At 37.0% G+C, this 18,267-nt stretch overlaps 1 protein-coding gene across 6 annotated transcripts; it reads left to right on the top strand.

The window, feature by feature from the left end:
* The first annotated feature begins 354 nt into the window (after positions 1-354).
* On the top strand, positions 355-17,427 carry LOC140922015 (dorsal-ventral patterning tolloid-like protein 1). 6 transcript variants are annotated; one of them, XR_012164055.1, is made up of 10 exons: positions 355-656; positions 3,218-3,418; positions 4,468-4,682; positions 6,625-6,789; positions 7,057-7,081; positions 8,556-8,662; positions 10,993-11,034; positions 11,838-11,879; positions 12,326-15,597; positions 15,683-17,427. XR_012164055.1 is itself a non-coding variant. In XM_073372041.1 (10 exons), exons 1-10 carry the CDS (start codon positions 370-372, stop codon positions 14,310-14,312), a joined length of 1,221 nt encoding a protein of 406 aa, XP_073228142.1. In that variant the 5' UTR covers positions 355-369; the 3' UTR covers positions 14,313-17,427. The 6 variants fall into 6 exon arrangements, 5 of the variants coding, with proteins under 5 accessions (XP_073228142.1, XP_073228141.1, XP_073228143.1 ...); XM_073372041.1 differs by having other exon boundaries at positions 12,326-12,441; positions 14,292-17,427; XM_073372040.1 differs by having other exon boundaries at positions 12,326-17,427.
* The last annotated feature ends 840 nt before the right edge of the window (positions 17,428-18,267 follow it).

Here is an 18,267-nt window from a genome sequence, read left to right on the forward strand (position 1 = left end):
TTGGAGGGGCCAGGAGCCTATGATGGGCTCCTGGAGGGGCTTATTTTCGGAATCTTACGGTATTGTCCAAGTCAGGAGCCGCTTCTGTCCAAGTGTATCCTCTTCTCTCTTTACATTATACTTTTTCATATTTTTATGACCCTCATGAAGAAACGCTGCTTTCATCCATACTTCCGCTTACTGCACGAGCGAAAATAGAGCCTGATGTCAGCAAAGATGCGCGAGGATGCGCGCGGTCTTCTTGAACGAGAAGCACTGGAACGAGGTATATTAAGTGAAGGTCTGATCATGAGAAGGGAGTTGTTTCGTCTTCACGGAAGTTTCAGCTGAGCCATTTGTTCACAACTACAGCGTCACCTACCCAACAAAATGGTCAGAACAAAAGGAATTTTACTTGTCACTACATTTTTGTGTTTTCTTGGCGTTATTTCGGCTACTTGCCCAAGTTCGACGTACTCGGACTTGAAACACACACTTCAGTCACCAGGTTTTAATACAAATAATAGTACGGTAAAATACCCTCCGAACCAGAATTGCACCTATAATATTCGTGTTTCTGCTGGAAAAAGAATAATTCTTGCCTTTGACTTTAAAGTATTTGAAATTTGGGGAAGCATGCCAAATTGTTCTCAGGATTCTCTGGAAATAATTGTCGGGTAAGTATAATATCCAGGTGCCATTATTGTCGTGTAAACATGTTTTGGTCAGCTTTGCACGTACGCGGCATATATTACGTGCATGTTATCTCAAAGCGGAATATACTGTATAAGCTTAAAACCAATAGTCGCTTCTATTAGTGACTTGGTTCAGGAATTTGAAAGAAAAGTAGTCACTTTCGAATTTTAAAATGTGGTGCTCGTTCCTTCAAGTTATTTTAGCTTATACCTTTCTATATTTCTCAGTGACAGACGCGAACCCGTAAGTTTTCATTCAGTCACTTTGATCAGAAAGGTGTTTAGCATTGTTCAACTTTCTCACGTCATTCCTAAGATTAACTGGGTGATGGTCTATTCTTTTCTCAAACTTCTCAGATGAGACATGAAAGGTTGTTAATATCAACGATGTAGATTATCAGGATTTTTTGTGTGATAATCAACCATGCGCTATTAATGATTAATGCTTTATTAAGGCTGGTTTTCGCTAGCGACGGAGTGGGAGTCGGAGTCATAATCAGAAGCATAGAGCTTATGATCTAGTGAAAACAGCGTTCCGATTCCACTTACGACTTCATCGCGTATGTTCCACTTATGATCTAGTGAAAACCAGATTGTCGGAGTCGGAAGCAGAAACAGAAGAACCAAACCAATCACAAAGAGTGGGAACGTGCATTCTGATTGGCTTATCCTTCCACTTCTGCTTCCAACTCCGACAATCTTGTTTTCACTAGATCATAAGCGGAACGTAAGCGATGGAGTCGTAAGCGGAGTCGGAAGAAAAGGGGAACATTCTGATTCTTCTGACTCCAATTCCGTCGCGCTTACGACTCTGCTTACGACTCCGACTTTTGATTTTCACTAGGTCATAAGCCCTCTTACAACTCCGCTTACGACTCCGACTCTGTCACTAGTGAAAACCATCCTTTATAGACAATATTATTTGATGAGATTTGAGCCGATCAAAGGCTGAGGCTGATAACACTTACTGAGACCTTGATTACCTGCATTCAAACTCCACTTTACGGATACTCGCTTAATATGGACACCTCATTATTACGGACAGTTTGCTTTGTCCCTGGGAAAAGAAAACCATTACATTTTCTCTAAATTCAACCCGCTTAATATGGACACCCCGTTAATATGGACACTTTTTTCGGTTCCCTCAGTGTCCTTATTAACAGGGTTTGACTGTATTTAGGATATCACAAAAACCGAATCTAATAATTGTTTTATTATTCATTGTTTTGAAGAAAATGATGACAAACAAACTGTCACAAGGAAAGTGAATTGATATTGTTATTACAAATCATTCATAATTGCATGTGCAACTGACAAATTAGTCAGTTACCTGCTAGCAGATAACTCACTAATCTGCATTACTAATTCTGAGTTACAACTGACAAGTCTTTCTAAAATAAAATCAGAAAACTTAAGACCTATCTAGTCAGTAAAGAACTATTATTTCAACAATCTGCATTTTTATCAGGTATCATTTTTAAGATGCGTTATCTCTCAATTTTTAAATCAACATAATTATTAGAGCTATACCTTTTTATCTCTTAGGGCTAAGAGGAAAAGGAAATTAAAAAAATTAATAATTATTGGGAATCAACCTAGGTTAAATCAAAATTAACCTGAAATTAAAATTTACCTTTAACATTTTATTATTATTTTCCTTATAATTGTGAGTTTATACCTGTAAAATAGGTTTTTAGCTAAGTGCTAATTCTGTTAATAAATAGTTTTGCTGGGACATGTATATATAGTAAAGCCCTGTCAGGGTATAATTCCATCAAGCAAAATGTCAGCATTGAAACTGCAGTGACATACTTGTACACTGTAAGACTCGATGAGATGGGGAAAAACAACATTAAGATGGGTTGAATACCAACAAGGGACATGGCCTTCTCCTCAAAAGGCAAAGCAGCCAGATTTAGAATTCAGTCTGCAGTGGCGAATCCAGGGGAGGGCCCCCCCCCCTTATTTTTTGACCAACTGAGGCCCGAAGGGCGAAAAAAAAAAAAATTAAGACCACCCCCCACCCCCCCCCCCCCCCCCTTATCTGAAGGTCTGGATCTGCCAGTGGTCTGTATGGAAAAATGTACGTACCCCTTCCTTGCATGGACGTGCCTCTATATTTAACTTTCATTATTCTGTTAAATATAATGGTTGTGTGACAAACTGTGTCGTGCTTAAGTTTCCTTTTGGGTACTCAGCTATTATAATCATATAATACAGAATTTACAACTTAAACTCCTACCAACTTTGTTGGCAACAGAGGTTTTTCACAAAAAAGCTCTTAAGGTTATAAACTGTAACTCCCTCACAATTTCTTTTAACACTGTACTTTACTGCAGAGTAATTTGTAAGCCCGGATAAAACTATGCCAGATTTTTGTTAACTAATGAAAATAGTTAGCACAAAATTTCCAACCCTCTCCCTTCACAAGAAAATCTCCTCAAATGCACAAAAATGTCAGACATATTGCTGCCCCTCCCCACTACTGTGCTCGATGACCTTGACAGTGACTGGGTAAATGAATTTTTCCATTTCAATTTCAGGTGTGGGGATGCTTATCAAACATCACTTGGCAAATTCTGTTCATGTTCAAATCTTTCAATGCCAGACAAGATCTATACCTATGACAACTGCCTGACTCTTGTGTTCATATCTGATGGCTCCCATGAGGGACGGGGCTTTCAAGCAAATTACACTACGACAGATAACAATGTAACAAGACTGGATCCCAATAACAATTGTAGGTATGTACAACTCACTTAGCTTGCCCAATGTTTATTGCACTATTATTAAAAGGAGTTGCTGTGTTTATTTACTCTTAGGAGGCATAATATTGTACTTGTATTAATCACCCAGTTGGAGGTGAGACTACAGTAAAAACCCGCATATAAGAACCTAGGTTTTTCCAAGTTAGCCTAAACAGGTTCTTATATAAATGGTATTTAGTGTAAAATTAGGCTAACTAAGTTCTTAATTAGGTTCTTAACTTTTGTTGAAGAAATAAAGCTGAATTTTTAAATAATCTGGTGTTTAATGTCCAAAAACAGTATTCTTGGAGGCTTCGTTAAGCAAAATACTATACTATTTTAATCTGATTCTGTTACAGTCAAACCTATGGTAAAGTTTTATGTAACCATGCTATAGTGTTTAGAGTATTATTGCATACAGACTGTGTTATATAATTATATATATATTTTTTTTTTTGAGAAAATAAGAACCTGTTTTAGGATTTTAGCCTAAAATGGTTCTTATGTGAAGGGTGTTTAAAAATGAAATTTTAGCCTAACAGGTTCTTAAATGTGAGGTTCTTATACGCGGGTTTTTACTGTAGTGGATTAGCCTTTAAGGGTTAAAGAAAAAAAAACCTCTTAGACTTCGCTAGTTTAGACAAAGGAAATTGAGAATCAACCTCAGTTAAAAACTGAATTCCATTTTGACCTGTGACATCTATTTTGTAAAACTGTCAGTTGAAATGTAAAGAGGACTTGGTGTGTTTTAAATTGTTAATTTGCTGTATTACTTTTGTGGTAATTATTTTAATGTGTGATATTCATCAAACAAATTAATGTTGTATATTATGTAACAGAGACTACAACAGGGGAATGATAGAGTCTTGTAAGCGTGTTTTATCTTTTGAGTCTGTGGATAAAATCCTGAGGTGTGACCATAGGCCCACCTGGGAAAACATTTGTTATTTCTTGCAGGTTTTTATTCATTTTTATTTCATTGAGAAATTGTCTCTGGGTTGTACTCATACACCTTTGAAAGTAAAACGGGTCCTTCTCTTTTACAGTAGCAATGATCTTGTGACCCCCTCTCATGGAACTATCTTTAGCCCCTTCTGGCCACTCAAGTACCCTGCACTAGCGGAATGTCGGTGGCAGTTCAGTCCTCCATCGGGAAAGATTGTTCGTCTCTTTTTCACAAGCAGTGTTTATCAAGGAAATAGTTTATGTAGAGATCATTCAAGGCCCATTGCAGACAATGACCAAGTTGTCCTATCCTATGGTACAGTTATTTAGCTATCTTTGCCACATAAATAGTTTAAATTGATTTTTTGATGCTCTGTTTATTAAAATATAGACTGGTTTTATATTTTTAATACTATGAAGTCCCCAGGTAATAATCACATGTATCACATCATCATAATAATTTTGAGCCTTCTTGGGCTATGTCATACCACACACTTCTGTCCGACATGCAGGCTCTTAATAAATTATTCTTCCTAGGAGCCTGCAGTGTTCCTTATGAAGGAGTCAATTTAAGTTAACATTATTTTGTCCTCCACATGAATCCTGGACTTGCTGCCTCATGCTGTGTAGATCCATTTGGAGTCTTCATCTGTCCAGTCTTGCTTTCTAAAAATAATAATATTATAATAGACCTGATATTGTAGTGTTGGAAAAGGAGGGAAGCTAGGGTGCAGTGCTCCATTGTCAGTGTAGCTTGCCCTTTTGATACACGGGTAGCAGAAAAAGAAACAGAGAATATCTACCACTTTAAGGACTACAAAGTGGAAGTGCAAATTAAGATCTGGAACTGCAGAGGCTGTGTATCTGTCATCCCTATTGTAATAGGAGCTTTTGGAACAATGAGTAAACACCTATACTGTAAGGATGTTGATCAGTAAGCTGGGAACACCTGGGTCCCTTGCATTACTCCAGAAAGCTTGTTTCTTGGGAATAGAGAAGATCCTAAGAATGACCCCAGACAACTAAGGCTCAAAGGAGATCGCTTGATCCTTTGGGGAATAAGGCCGGGTATAGGTGTGAGACATACACATAATAATAGTAATGATGCAGGTAATTATAATAAATATTGACTATTTATCCAAGATAACCCCATCAGTATAAAGTAGCCACTGTTATCAATTGGGTCCTGCTGGAGCATGACTAAGAATTAGAAACTAATTAAGGAATAAGAATTACCAAAGTATATAAAATAAAATACATATTAAAAAAGCAAACATGCACTAAGTTAAAAACTGTTTAAAACTGCAACAGAATTATTGTTTCTTAAACTTACAGGCACCTAAAACTACAGCATGCAAAATAATCCAGTTTGACCTTTGGCAGTTTTGCTGTTTTCCCATTATTTGTAGTGTTTAAAGCATTATGATATAATTGTTGAAAATAATTTTTAAATGGAAAACATGCTGTTCCATTAAGGCAGTCAAATACAAAACAGCATGTTCTCAATTAACTTCCGTTACTGTTAAAAATCGAAGATCTCACTTTTGGACTGCATAGTTTGCGGGACTCTGGCTATCCACGACTATAATAGCTGCAGTATGTATAAAATATTAACATAATACTTGGAAGGAGAGGGTCCAGGCTTCGCATCTATTTATTCCACTGTCGCTACAAATAAATTTAGTTTGTTTATAAAAGCTTGTCGGATGTCACTATTTTGGCTCATCCTTTGTAAAGATGAAAAGCTAACAAGTACTGCAAAAGAAAAAAAACAACAGAGAACCTAAGGAAAATGAAAGATTTAAAACAAACAAAAATTTCATAGATTACACCAATGTAAATCTACAATTTCACTATTGTTAGTTGCTGGGGGGGGGGGGGGGGGGGGAGGTACAATGACAGCTGAACATGTTTACTTATTAAAGCCCCATAAAAATATATTGATATTGACTGAGAATGAACCCAGCTCTGTTATCTTGTTAAGTGGAACATGTCTGTGACAAATGGTAAGTCAGTAAGTAAACAAGCATAGGAAGATTATTGATTGATTGTTGTAGTTTTTGTTGGCAACTCTTGTGGTACTGTTCTTTGAATTTTCCTTTAATTCTACTATAAATTTATTAGTTGTTAGCACACAGACAACTGTGTGTAAACTGGTGATAACCTGTCAATCACACTGTAAGCAGAGATGCAGGTCTCCACTTCTACCCAGGTTTCTAATGGTATTTTCTCATATTTATTCTCCCATTCATCTAAAGGTATAAACACTACAGCCTTTGAGGACAAGTACAGAATTTGTTTTCTGCCAGACAATTTTTTTGTCATTGAGAATGTGACGGCCATTCGTTTGCTCTTTTCTTCTAATGATGATCGAGGTGATAAAGGCACTGGTTTTATGGCTGGTTATGCCACATATGTTGAAGGTACCATTAGTAATGATTACCATAATAATATTATAGCTGCCATAAAGTAACATACACATGTAGGCAGGCAGGATTCTGATGTACTCGATGGTGCAATTTTGCACAATTTATTGACCTTTAACGACCTCAAAACGCATCTGATGAAACAATTTAGGAAAATCACATACAAAATAATGTAATTTGTTTAAAAAACAATTCGACTGTTGGTTAAGTATTTGAACTCAGAAATTGATAACATACAAGTTTTCCCTTCCTTTTTGTATTTAGGTAAAGTGGATCCTGATACTGGAGGGTAAGAAAGATTTTAACATGTGCTAGGAATTTTGAGAATTTATATATTTCTTTAAAGTTTGAGATGGAATTCTGCTTTTTCCCTCCACATGGAAGGTATTTGTTATTTAGGTTACAAATAATCATTACCTCTCCCTGCAAGCAGCCAGCCATGCCAGCTGCTCAAATATGAGAATTTACATAGGCTAAATATATAGTGCATAATAATAGTAATGGTTTTCGAGTAGAAAATATCAGTCTGTCAGCATTTTAATATAAGATGTACAACCTCTCTTACAATGCATTAACTTCCCTGTTTGTATGTAGTCTGACCACGTTGTTATAATGACCAGTTAGTTGTTAAAATGACTGAAAATCTTATTCTTGAAAACCACTGGAGTTAATATTACCAGATTCCCATGGCCTTTGGATGAGCAGAATGACAAGGTTTCATTGCAGAAGAACAATGGGAAATGCTTATAATTATGCAGAAGTTGCAAAAACCAGACTTAAGATATTTTCCAGAATCACCTGGTCTCTCCAATTTGTCATACTGTCTAGTGTTGGATCCTTAAATTTTACGTGGTAACATGTTAATAAATATAATGTTACCATTACACGTATGCTATTCTTTATGTTTCCATAGCAACCGACTGTTGACAGGCATTTATTGCAACACTGGGAATTTTCCCTTTAATCCGTTGTTTGTCTAGATTTCCAGATTAAATTATTACCTTTTAACATTACTTAGCATAATGTTATTTATTCATGTTGTCTTTCATGAATTTTTTGGTGTACTCTAGGTAGTCTTGCTACAACCATTAACACCTAAAACACCCTATTTTACAATGTTTAACAAAACCTTCAGGCAGTTAGAAGTTAAGCTACATTTTGTATCATCTCAACGTTTTAGAACAAATGTAGTTTTCAAGGTGGTGCAGATCTAGAGCAACTTCATTAAAATCGTGTTTTGCACGAACACATAAACACTGATCCTTCACAAAGCGAATTAGGTCACATAGGTAAAAATTTGTACTCGTGTTAGTCACGGTAAATCTTTACCACTGATTCTTGGAATCGGTCAAGAATTTTGGCCATGATACTTACAGTTGTTAGGCCATTGTGCTACAAGAATCACGTAGCGCATGACAAGCAATTCACATCTCAAGAGAGGATGGTAACTTACTTTTGAGCGGTACTGTATATTTTCCAGTGTTAAACCTTGATTTATTCGTTTTGTACATCACCTGCAGAAGATGATAATTGGCCAGTAACAGAAAGATTCAAGTATTTTTATTCGGTGGTAAATTTGAAGGATAACCAGTTCTTAACTGTATTTACCGACCCCTTGTTTCCACTGACCAGAATGAAATTTTATAATAATGCGAGGCTGCTGTGTTACTGGGGGCATAATGCCAGCATAATTAATATCTGGTTTGTTCAGTTTTTGTACCACCTCCTCCTTAATAAATTATATTATCATTTTTGATTTGCAGCTGTTGGAGGCCTCCTGCTGAAGGCACAACAAGTACAACTTGGTCAACTACCACTACCACAGACAAAGCTTCTACAAATTCTACCGGAACTGAGAAAAAACTCTCTGGTGAGCCATCACCTTCATACAAAAGAAAAATATTAGATAATTGTATCCAAGTTTTCAGTGTCTTTACATAATTTATTGCATGTTGTATATTAAAGTTGTTGTTGATATATAGGTTTTCGATTTTATTTAATTTGTGTGTGTTTGTTTTTCCTGTTGGTGTGATTTGTTATAAAATAGCTTAACATAACAGGACACTCAGGACTACATTTACATGGGTTTATCATACACCCTACATCATACATGTGTACAGCTGGAACTAACATATAGATTTAGCCAGGGCTAAAAGCAAAGCTCTCCATAATATTTATAGTTTGTTCAAACAAAATATAAAATCTTGTAATGGTAAGCAGTGAAGCCAATGCCGGAGAATGGTGAAAAACAACAATAGATCTAATTAGCAAAACAAGCAACTTTGCCTGGCAGCACACTTTTTTTGGTACATTTCTTTGCCGTTGTTTTGCATGACTACAACTTGAAACTTCCAGAAACTTCATAGTTGCACGTTTTATGGAGGAAGTGTCGTATGTGTTCTTGTTCCTTTTTTTTTTCACAGCCGCTCATTTTCACCATGCATTGGTGGCCTTCTCATTTTGCCACCACCGCTACAAAATTTTCATGTTGCTCTTCCAACCAAAAAATGCCTATTTTGTTTTTTGTCTCTCGCTCTAGATCTCTGTCGCCCTTTTTCTCGTTGAGCTTCGCTGGCCTGCTGCCTACTTTCTCCTTTTCTCTGTCTTTCTCCTGCTTTATATTCCAAATTTGTGGACATGACAATTAATCTAAGCTAAATACTTTAGACAACACGGATACAGAAACGATTTCCACTTTCCGTTTTCATCTTTATTGACTCTTTTGTTGTCTCTGCTCTACAAGACGCCAGTGGCTATGCGATTTCCCGCCAAAATAACCTTGGGTTGCCTTTGGGTTGCCATACCTGTTGATTGAGTTATTTAACATTGGTATGCCTGTGGTGCAGACAGAAGGTCACTCGGGCAGTCACTCTATGGTCACGTGATTATCAAATTTTCTCGGATGGGTAGATTACTTCATTTTCTTACCCATGGTGCTCCGCTGGTGCGCTTCACGCACGAGAGCTCTGCTATAAAGGAAAAACTCTCTTGTCAATCATCACTTTCATACAATAGGAAAATAATTAGATTTTTCGTCCAAGTTTTCAGTTTCTTTAGATTATTACGTGTTGTACTAGAAATAGTTCTCACAAAAATCTGCCCCCACCTCTTGAAGATATTCCGAGGGAGTGGTGCGCTTCTCGCGCGAGAGCTCTGCTATAAAGGAAAAACTCTCTTGTGAATCATCACTTTCATACAATAGGAAAATAATTAGATTTTTCATCCAAGTTTTCAGTTTCTTTAGATTATTACGTGTTGTACTAGAAATAGTTCTCACAAAAATCTGCCCCCACCTCTTGAAGATATTCCGAGGGATTTCTGGGGGCTCCGAGCAAGATTGGTGAGTTTTTAAAAACCGGTAGCTGCTCTGTTGAGCAAGCTGTCAGTTATTTTACTGTTAACAGTCTCCCAAAAACTATTAATCCATTCGCCTGAATGCTTTTTACATGGCTTACGTTGTCATCGGCTCGTGAATAAACTTCTGGTTATTTAGCTGTTGCTGTGTTACACAATAATTATATTGTGGTATTCACCGTAATGTCAGTGAATTAATTGTGTACGTGTAGTAACGTCGTTGGGTTCTAGGAAAGACAAGTGAAGAAAGCCCACTCAGGGCCTCGGTGTTTAGTTTGGATCTAACTGGTTCTTGAACAGATGGCATCATTTGTGTCATGTAAGGTATAGCCTCCATGTTTCTCAGTGCCTTACTGTTAATCATTAACTAAGAAAGACCTTTACAAGGTAAAAATGAGATGATTAGACACTGTATTAACATGAATAAAAGGTTTTTTTTTTCTCTTGATGGCAGGAACAATCATTTTTCGCATAACAGTATATAGTAACAGCATTTTTGACAGATATAGTCTTTCCAGCGGGTGCCAAACCAAGTTGAAAATTCCAGGGGGGTGGGGGGTCTAAAGCAAAAATGCCCTCCGTGGCAATTATGGATATTTTCTGGAACTTCATGTACTCAATTCACCGACATTTCACATTTTAATTGCTTTTGAGTTATTCATTTTTTGCTTTAAGAAAAGTTTTCACCACCGTCTCTGTTGTGGTTGCCCAAGTGAAAGCAAAGCTTAGCAACCTTGCTGATACTAAACCTGACCAAAACTGGATACTACTTTGCATGCCTAGTTTTGATCAGATCTGAAACGCTTCCCATACTACAAACATACTCTTAATACAAACTGTTTTCAGCGTCTACGACACCTACTCCAGAACGTAATGGAAAACTCTCTGGTGAGCTAAAAGATATTCGCATTTCAGTTTCTCTACTTTTATTATTGAGTGTTGTACAAGTTAATGTTGATATGTAGGTTTTCTTCTGGTTATTTAGCTGTTGCTGTGTTACACAATAATTATATTGTGGTATTCACCATAATGTCAGTGAATTAATTGTGTACATGTAGTAACGTCGTTGGGTTCTAGGAAAGACAAGTGAAGAAAGCCCACTCAGGGCCTCGGTGTTTAGTTTGAATCTAACTGGTTCTTGAACAGATGGCATCATTTGTGTCATGTAAGGTATAGCCTCCATGTTTCTCAGTGCCTTACTGTTAATCATTAACTAAGAAAGACCTTTACAAGGTAAATTGAGATGATTAGACACTGTATTAACATGAATAAAAGGTTTTTTTTCTCTTGATGGCAGGAACAATCATTTTTCGCATAACAGTATAGAGTAACAGCATTTTTGACGGATATAGTCTTTCCAGGGGGTGCCAAACCAAGTTGAAAATTCTAGGGGGGTGGGGGGTCTAAAGCAAAAATGCCCTCTGTGGCAAGTATGGATATTTTCTGGAACTACATGTACTCATTATTCACCTACATTTGACATTTTAAGTGCTTTTGAGTTATTCATTTTTTACTTTAAGAAAAGTTTTCGCCACCATCTCTGTTGTGGTTGCCCAAGTGAAAGCAAAGCTTAGCAACCTAGCTGATACTAAACCTGACCAAAACTGGATACTACTTTGCATGCCTAGTTTTGATCAAATCTGAAACGCATCCCATACTACAAACATACTCTTAATACAAACTGTTTTCAGCGTCTACGGCACCTACTCCAGAACGTAATGGAAAACTCTCTGGTGAGCCAAAAGATATTCACATTTCAGTTTCTCTACTTTTATTATTGAGTGTTGTACAAATTAATGTTGATATGTAGGTTTTAATAATAATTTTGTTTAATATATGTGTGTATTGTTTTTCCTGTATATGTGATTTGTTGTGATACATAGCTAGACATTTTCAGTCCTATTCAGCACTACACTGACCCAGCTGGCGATCATATGCCATCTACGTACTTACATATATGACTTCTGGGTTTGAACCTATCACAGTTTTGGACATAATATTACAATTGTGAGATATAATTCCAAGTGTTTCTTTTCTGAGGAAACCTGACAGGGTAAAACCTTCAATTAAATGTCCACTACAAGAAACGTTGACTTCTTGATCTGATATTCCCGTAATAAGCTGGTATAGAAGCTGACAGTCTCATCCCAGTTTTTTTTTTCTTTTCTGCTCCTGACAGGAGGTGTAATTGCAGCAATTGGGATCGGAGCAGTGCTTGGTGTATTAATATTTGGGGCTTTGGTTTGGTACATAATATGCTGTTGCAAGAAAAAGAAGACGTCAGCTGAGACAAAGGTATTCCTGGAAACCCAGCCAGCTTAGAAAAGTGACTAGTAAGACCTTAAAATGGAGCCCAAAATATGATTGTCAAAGCCATTGTCCAACAAGGGATCAGCTAGCTGTTGCTAGTTGCTGCAGTAGGGCAAATGCGGTGTTTAGCTGTTACAGTATAATCAAGCATAATTTAAAATACCTGAAAAGATTTTTAAAAAAAAGTAATAATAGTAATAATAATAATTAACAATAATTGTTAATTATTATTACTATTATTATTCCTTGAGCCCAAATGGGTTATTGACTCTGAGCCCATTCGGCCTGAGGAATAATAATAAGCAAAATCCAACTAGTTGGTCAAAAATATCAAGACAAGACAACTGTAACTAGCAAAACGCGATTCAGCCGCCATGGTTTTGGTTTTCAAAACTGGCGCTTTTATCCATCAAGTGAAAGTGAAGACAAAGCAACAGTCTAATGGCAAGTGCCTGTAGGTTCATGGTTTGGACCTTTCAGGCCCTTTTGATCATAATAATGACGACAGCAATAACAATAATAGTAATATTTATGGTTGTTTGATAATGTAGCAACCACATGCAGAAGTGAAGTTCATTCTTACATTAGACTGAGCTGTGATTGCTGCTGCTTGCTTTACTGGGCCAATAACCTGTTGCTGCTGTTACTAACACTATACTGTTGCTAATTACCAATAGTGAGCTTTTCATCACTGTAATGTACTAGTTCTTTGTAAATACTGATAATAGAGTAAAAGCAATGTCACATGGTTTCTCAGAGAGTAAAAGTTGATGAAAAAACCTGCCAATACAGGAAATCATGCCTTCATGAGTTTTCTTGTTTTACTGACAATAAAAAGGGAAGAGTTTGTTATGTTGTTTCCAATGACCTTGGCAAAGGAGAGGGACGTGGGGGTGATCACTGTACCATTTCTGGACGCTACTTACTCCATACATCCTCAGCATAAATTTTAACCAATAATTAATGACAAGTATTTTTTACGTGACTTAAGTTGTTGCCTCATTTTATGGAAATAAACTAACCGGCCATCACAGTTCTTTGCATTACCTGTAGCTTTTGTCCACTGGATAGAGACCATGTGACTTTTCATCCCACAAGTACTGTGAAGAAGCTCTAGCGAGTTGTTTGAGTGACTGCAAGAGTATGTGATTGTAATAGCAATAACAGTTGTAATAATGTCAATGGTGATAGACTTTGTTTAAAGTTTGTCTCTTTATAACTTTGCTGTTGATTGAGACAGACGTGAAACTAATCACAGATACTAATGTAAAGTGTAAGAGGAGATACCAAGTGCTGGTCTCCAATATATTCACATAGTAACTTACTTATCCTGTAACTTGCGCATCTTAGCAATTTAGATTAACAGAAAATAATGTGATAAGCTTTTACTTATGATTGGCCACAGTCAGATTAAGAGAAGCCAATTTTCCTTTCTGAACTTTCTGTTTGTGGATATAGCCCAAGACTCATCAAGTAATAGGTTAAGTGAGGGGTCATGCATCCAACTGTACATATAATGACCTATGGTTAGTTACTCCAGCCTTGTTGGCCACTGTGTTCAACTTACAATGTGAACTTAATGTGCAATAGTCACTCACCTTCAGGTAATAGTTACTGATTAGTTGGCTGGTTGGCTTACCCTCATGGTGATGTTACAACCCCCCCCCCCCCCTCCCTAACCTACCCCACCCCACCGATCATTGAGATATAACTTGAGTCTTGAGTTTTGAGGTCCTGGTAGTCTGCGTCAGGCTGGAAGTCTGCATTTCACAAGTACATTGTTATATGTGATCATTGAATGGAGACATTATTCTTTTATTATCTTTTATTTGCAGGGTCAAATTCCCCTGCGATGATGATGTATTATCTGTTTCCGTTTTAAGTTGATTAAGTAACATGCCCACGCCAAAAACAATTAATTTTTTGTAGTTCCACCGCTCTTTAACGTGCACTCACTTGTAGTTTGGTCGTTTTTTTGTGTGTTTTCAAAACAAAATCCTCTTTTCCTTGGATTATTTAAATTGGCCGAGTGTAAGTATCTGGTATGAGTGGATATTTTAAGGAAGGTCGTGATCTGGAAAGGAGTCTCTTGCCATATTTGGTACATATTTATAATTAAAGTTCCTATGATGCTCAGATGACGATACTTTCCCCATCCTTTGCCAGGAGTAACTAGAGCTAACCAGCTAACTGAACAATAACTGACTACTAACTGCGTTAATACCTGAAAGTGAGCCAGTTAACTAGAAACAGTTGTTTGCTCGAGAAATGCACGGTCCACTGTAGCCTCTGCTAACACCACTGACTCAAATAATACCATAATACTTTACCGAAGCAGGGTGTGGTCAGTTGAAATGGATTTTCTGATTAAGAAAAGGGAAGTGGCCAATAAATTGCACTCTGATAAACTGTGTTTTCCCAAGTCGTGGGTACAACACTAAATCAACCAATCACATTGCGGGTATGATTCTCTAGTTTAAAAAATCTAAATTATGCCAGAAAAGTTGATTTTTACAGGTTAGAGTTTCAAAAAAGTATTTGTAGAGGAACGTTCGTATATGGAAAATGGTCCACACTTTCAATGAACCTTGTTGTCTGAGAGCGGTCAACGCAAGTTTTACTTATCCTACAATTGGCTTGTGTGACCATCGTTGTTTTTAGAGTTTGTTATCGGTAAATAGCTTGCCTGTTTATTTGTGCACGATATAAGATTAGCTTTTAGTGGGCCTTACCTAAAATTTAAGTACTTCACTAACATACCACCACATTTTAACAGACCATTTCAAAAGACATCAACTTAAACGAAAGAAATATACGATCTGTTCGGCGCTGGCGGTATGGTCGTTGCTAACGGTCGGAGAATTCAACCTTAAAGTTTAATCACCGAGCTGTTACTGTATGTCGGGCGTCGCCATTTCAGTGTTATATTAAAGGGTGTGTTTACACGAGCCTGTCGAAGTTTGTAGATCCGTTACAGGTCCTTGTCCATGCGTGAACGATCATCAACGGATATTTTCATAAACAGTCTTTCGTGAAATAAATTTCCTTCTTGTGTGATCGAAACCCTAGCAAGCATATGAACATGCCTCAGTATCATTGTTATTTTAGCTGTTTTGTGTGTAACCACACGGCTTCTCATAGGTTTGTGACGGACTCGTGTGAACAACATGCCTCAGTATCATTGTTATTTTAGCTGTTTTGTGTTTAACCACACGGCTTCTCATAGGTTTGTGACGGACTCGTGTGAACATGCCTCAGTATCATTTTTATTTTAGCTGTTTTGTGTTTAACCACACGGCTTCTCATAGGTTTGTGACGGACTCGTGTGAACAATCTTGAGTATCATTTTTATTTTAGCTGTTTTGTGTTTAACCACACGGCTTCTCATAGGTTTGTGACGGACTCGTGTGAACATGCCTCAGTATCATTTTTATTTTAGTTGTTTTGTGTGTAACCACACGGCTTCTCAGGTTTTTTGTTATTTATATATAATTAACAATAGTGTATGAGTCGTTTCGGGTCTCACCCAGTTTTTGTAGTCGCTGATTTATTACTTGTTGTCGGTGATATAAAATAGCTATAATATAGCTTTAATTACTTTATATAGACGTAATTTATAGCCGGCGTGCAAATGTCTCCTTCTCTCCTTGCTTTAGAAGCTATTTCAGTGACGTCTGCACGAAGTAAATAATTTGGTTGCTGGGTTTTGCGAGCTCCAATGTAACCAGGATATTAGTGTTGATTTTAGAACAACTGAGCGGTTGTCCGCGCGCTGATTGGTGGAGTATGTACGGTGAAAAAGACGTTTGGCATGCCGTAATTTGTTTTTTCCTTTCTCACGCGCTCAGGTTTCCAAGAAACTTCGCCAAAAAATGGGCGATTAAAAAAAGTAGACATTTTAAAGAAAAACAAATAATATAACCGTGACTAAGAAAATGGGTAATTTTTAATCAGTGTGTGACCTAGATTTGTTATCTCCGATAGTTTAACACCTGGGCCCAGTTGTTCGACGGCCGACTAGCGCTTAACCCGGGGTTAAATTTAACCCGGGTTTCTTTTTCTTGTGTTCAAAAACATTTTCTCGCATAATTTTCTCTGTTATTTTTAGAGCTTCCAATCATCAACTTGTAGACAAAAAGAATTACAACTGAAATGCGTTTTAAGCTTTCATATCTGAATTCAAATCTCGCGCTAACCCTGGGTTATCTTAACCCAGCTTTGAACAACTCGGCCCTGTATGTTTTACGCGCAATGATACCAGTTTACTGCGAAACTGAATAAATATGTTCATTATTATTGAATAGTCAATAATGTCCATTGCCACTATTATAGATCTAGACCACAGAAATGACGTCAAAATGTTCGAATTTCAATTGGAACGGCGAGTGGTTACATTGCAATGTTTTGAACATCTTGACCACCTGTGCCTCTATATATTCAAGTAAGAGTCGATAAGAGTGGAAACTCGGAAAGAGCATTGTCGTCAAACCAAAAGTCTGACTTTCTATATTTGCCTTGTTTACGGGTAAAGACGCGTTTTTTAAATAAAGTCAAATCTTGTTTACACGGATACTCTGGGGGCCATAGAAAGTGTCCGTATTAAAGCGGGTAGAGTTTAGAGAAATTTAAGGGCTTTCTTTTCCCAGGTACAAGGAAAACTGTCCGTATTAAGCCGGTGTCCGTAAAGCGGAGTTTGACTGTACTTTCCCGAAAGGTGAAACAGAGATTATCATGTTGAGAGCGTGGTACCTTACACGCACCAATTTCTGTTTCACTATCGCCCTGGGTTGATGATTGCGGGTATTTTGCTGTTTATTAGTTTCAGTTCAAGGTATTTATTGTGGCTGCAGTTAAAGTTTCTAGATTTTAGACATATTTTGAATATGTTAAACCTGTTCTTCCTTGTTGCACGTACTTATGTGATTTTATTTCAATAAGTTATAAAAGAAATAAAAGTGTTTTGCACTCTAATCGTTGTTTGTTGTTTAACCCGCCGTTTATTGTGGTATTCTTAAACCCTTAAACTAATGACACCATAACAGATTTTTACTTTTTCCTGCCAATTCCAGACAACGTTCTCCTGCCTCATAACTATTGCTTGCGGGGTTGTAACTTGAACTCTATTTCTGCTAGGTTTTTCATGTTAAACGCAGGATTTTTGCTGGTTTATATCACGTGACGTGTTATCTAATAAGATCGAGGTACCAATTAAAGATGGGCCCAGGTTAACCTTGTTTGCAGGAAACGGAATTGTTAGGGTTAAGCAATCACTTCTGTAGAGTTAGTTTGGTAGAACTATCGCTTGTTACGCCGCACGGTAACTTTTGACGCAAATGAAAGCATAGTAAGTAAGTAATAACTTTATTTAACGAGGGTAAAGACATTGATTACTGGTCACCCAGTAGTTTTCATAATGGCCCTCCTACAATTAAAGTAATAAAATGTATCGATTAATTAATTAACTACCTATATAATCTACCAACTAAAATTACATAATGAACTGCTATTAATACAATATTGATTAATTGACTACTAATGAAACTAAAAGGTTTTACAAATCTTAAAATGATCAAGAAAAGAAATCATGCTGCGGTAAAGTTTAAATAAGTAATTTTTAAAATTAGTATGGAAAGCGAATTGTAGCAACGTTTTACCCAAAATGTAACAACTTTTTGAACTCGAAATTCAACAAGACTGGCGCAAAGTGGAACAATATTTTTAAAGGCAAATATAACAATGCAAAATGCAACAGCATTGAATTTACTTGGACAAATACTATTTTGTCAAAAATGTTGCAACTGTGCTGCGGTG

This window comes from Porites lutea, chromosome 12 (assembly GCF_958299795.1).
Source record: "Porites lutea chromosome 12, jaPorLute2.1, whole genome shotgun sequence".
NCBI lineage: Eukaryota > Metazoa > Cnidaria > Anthozoa > Scleractinia > Poritidae > Porites > Porites lutea.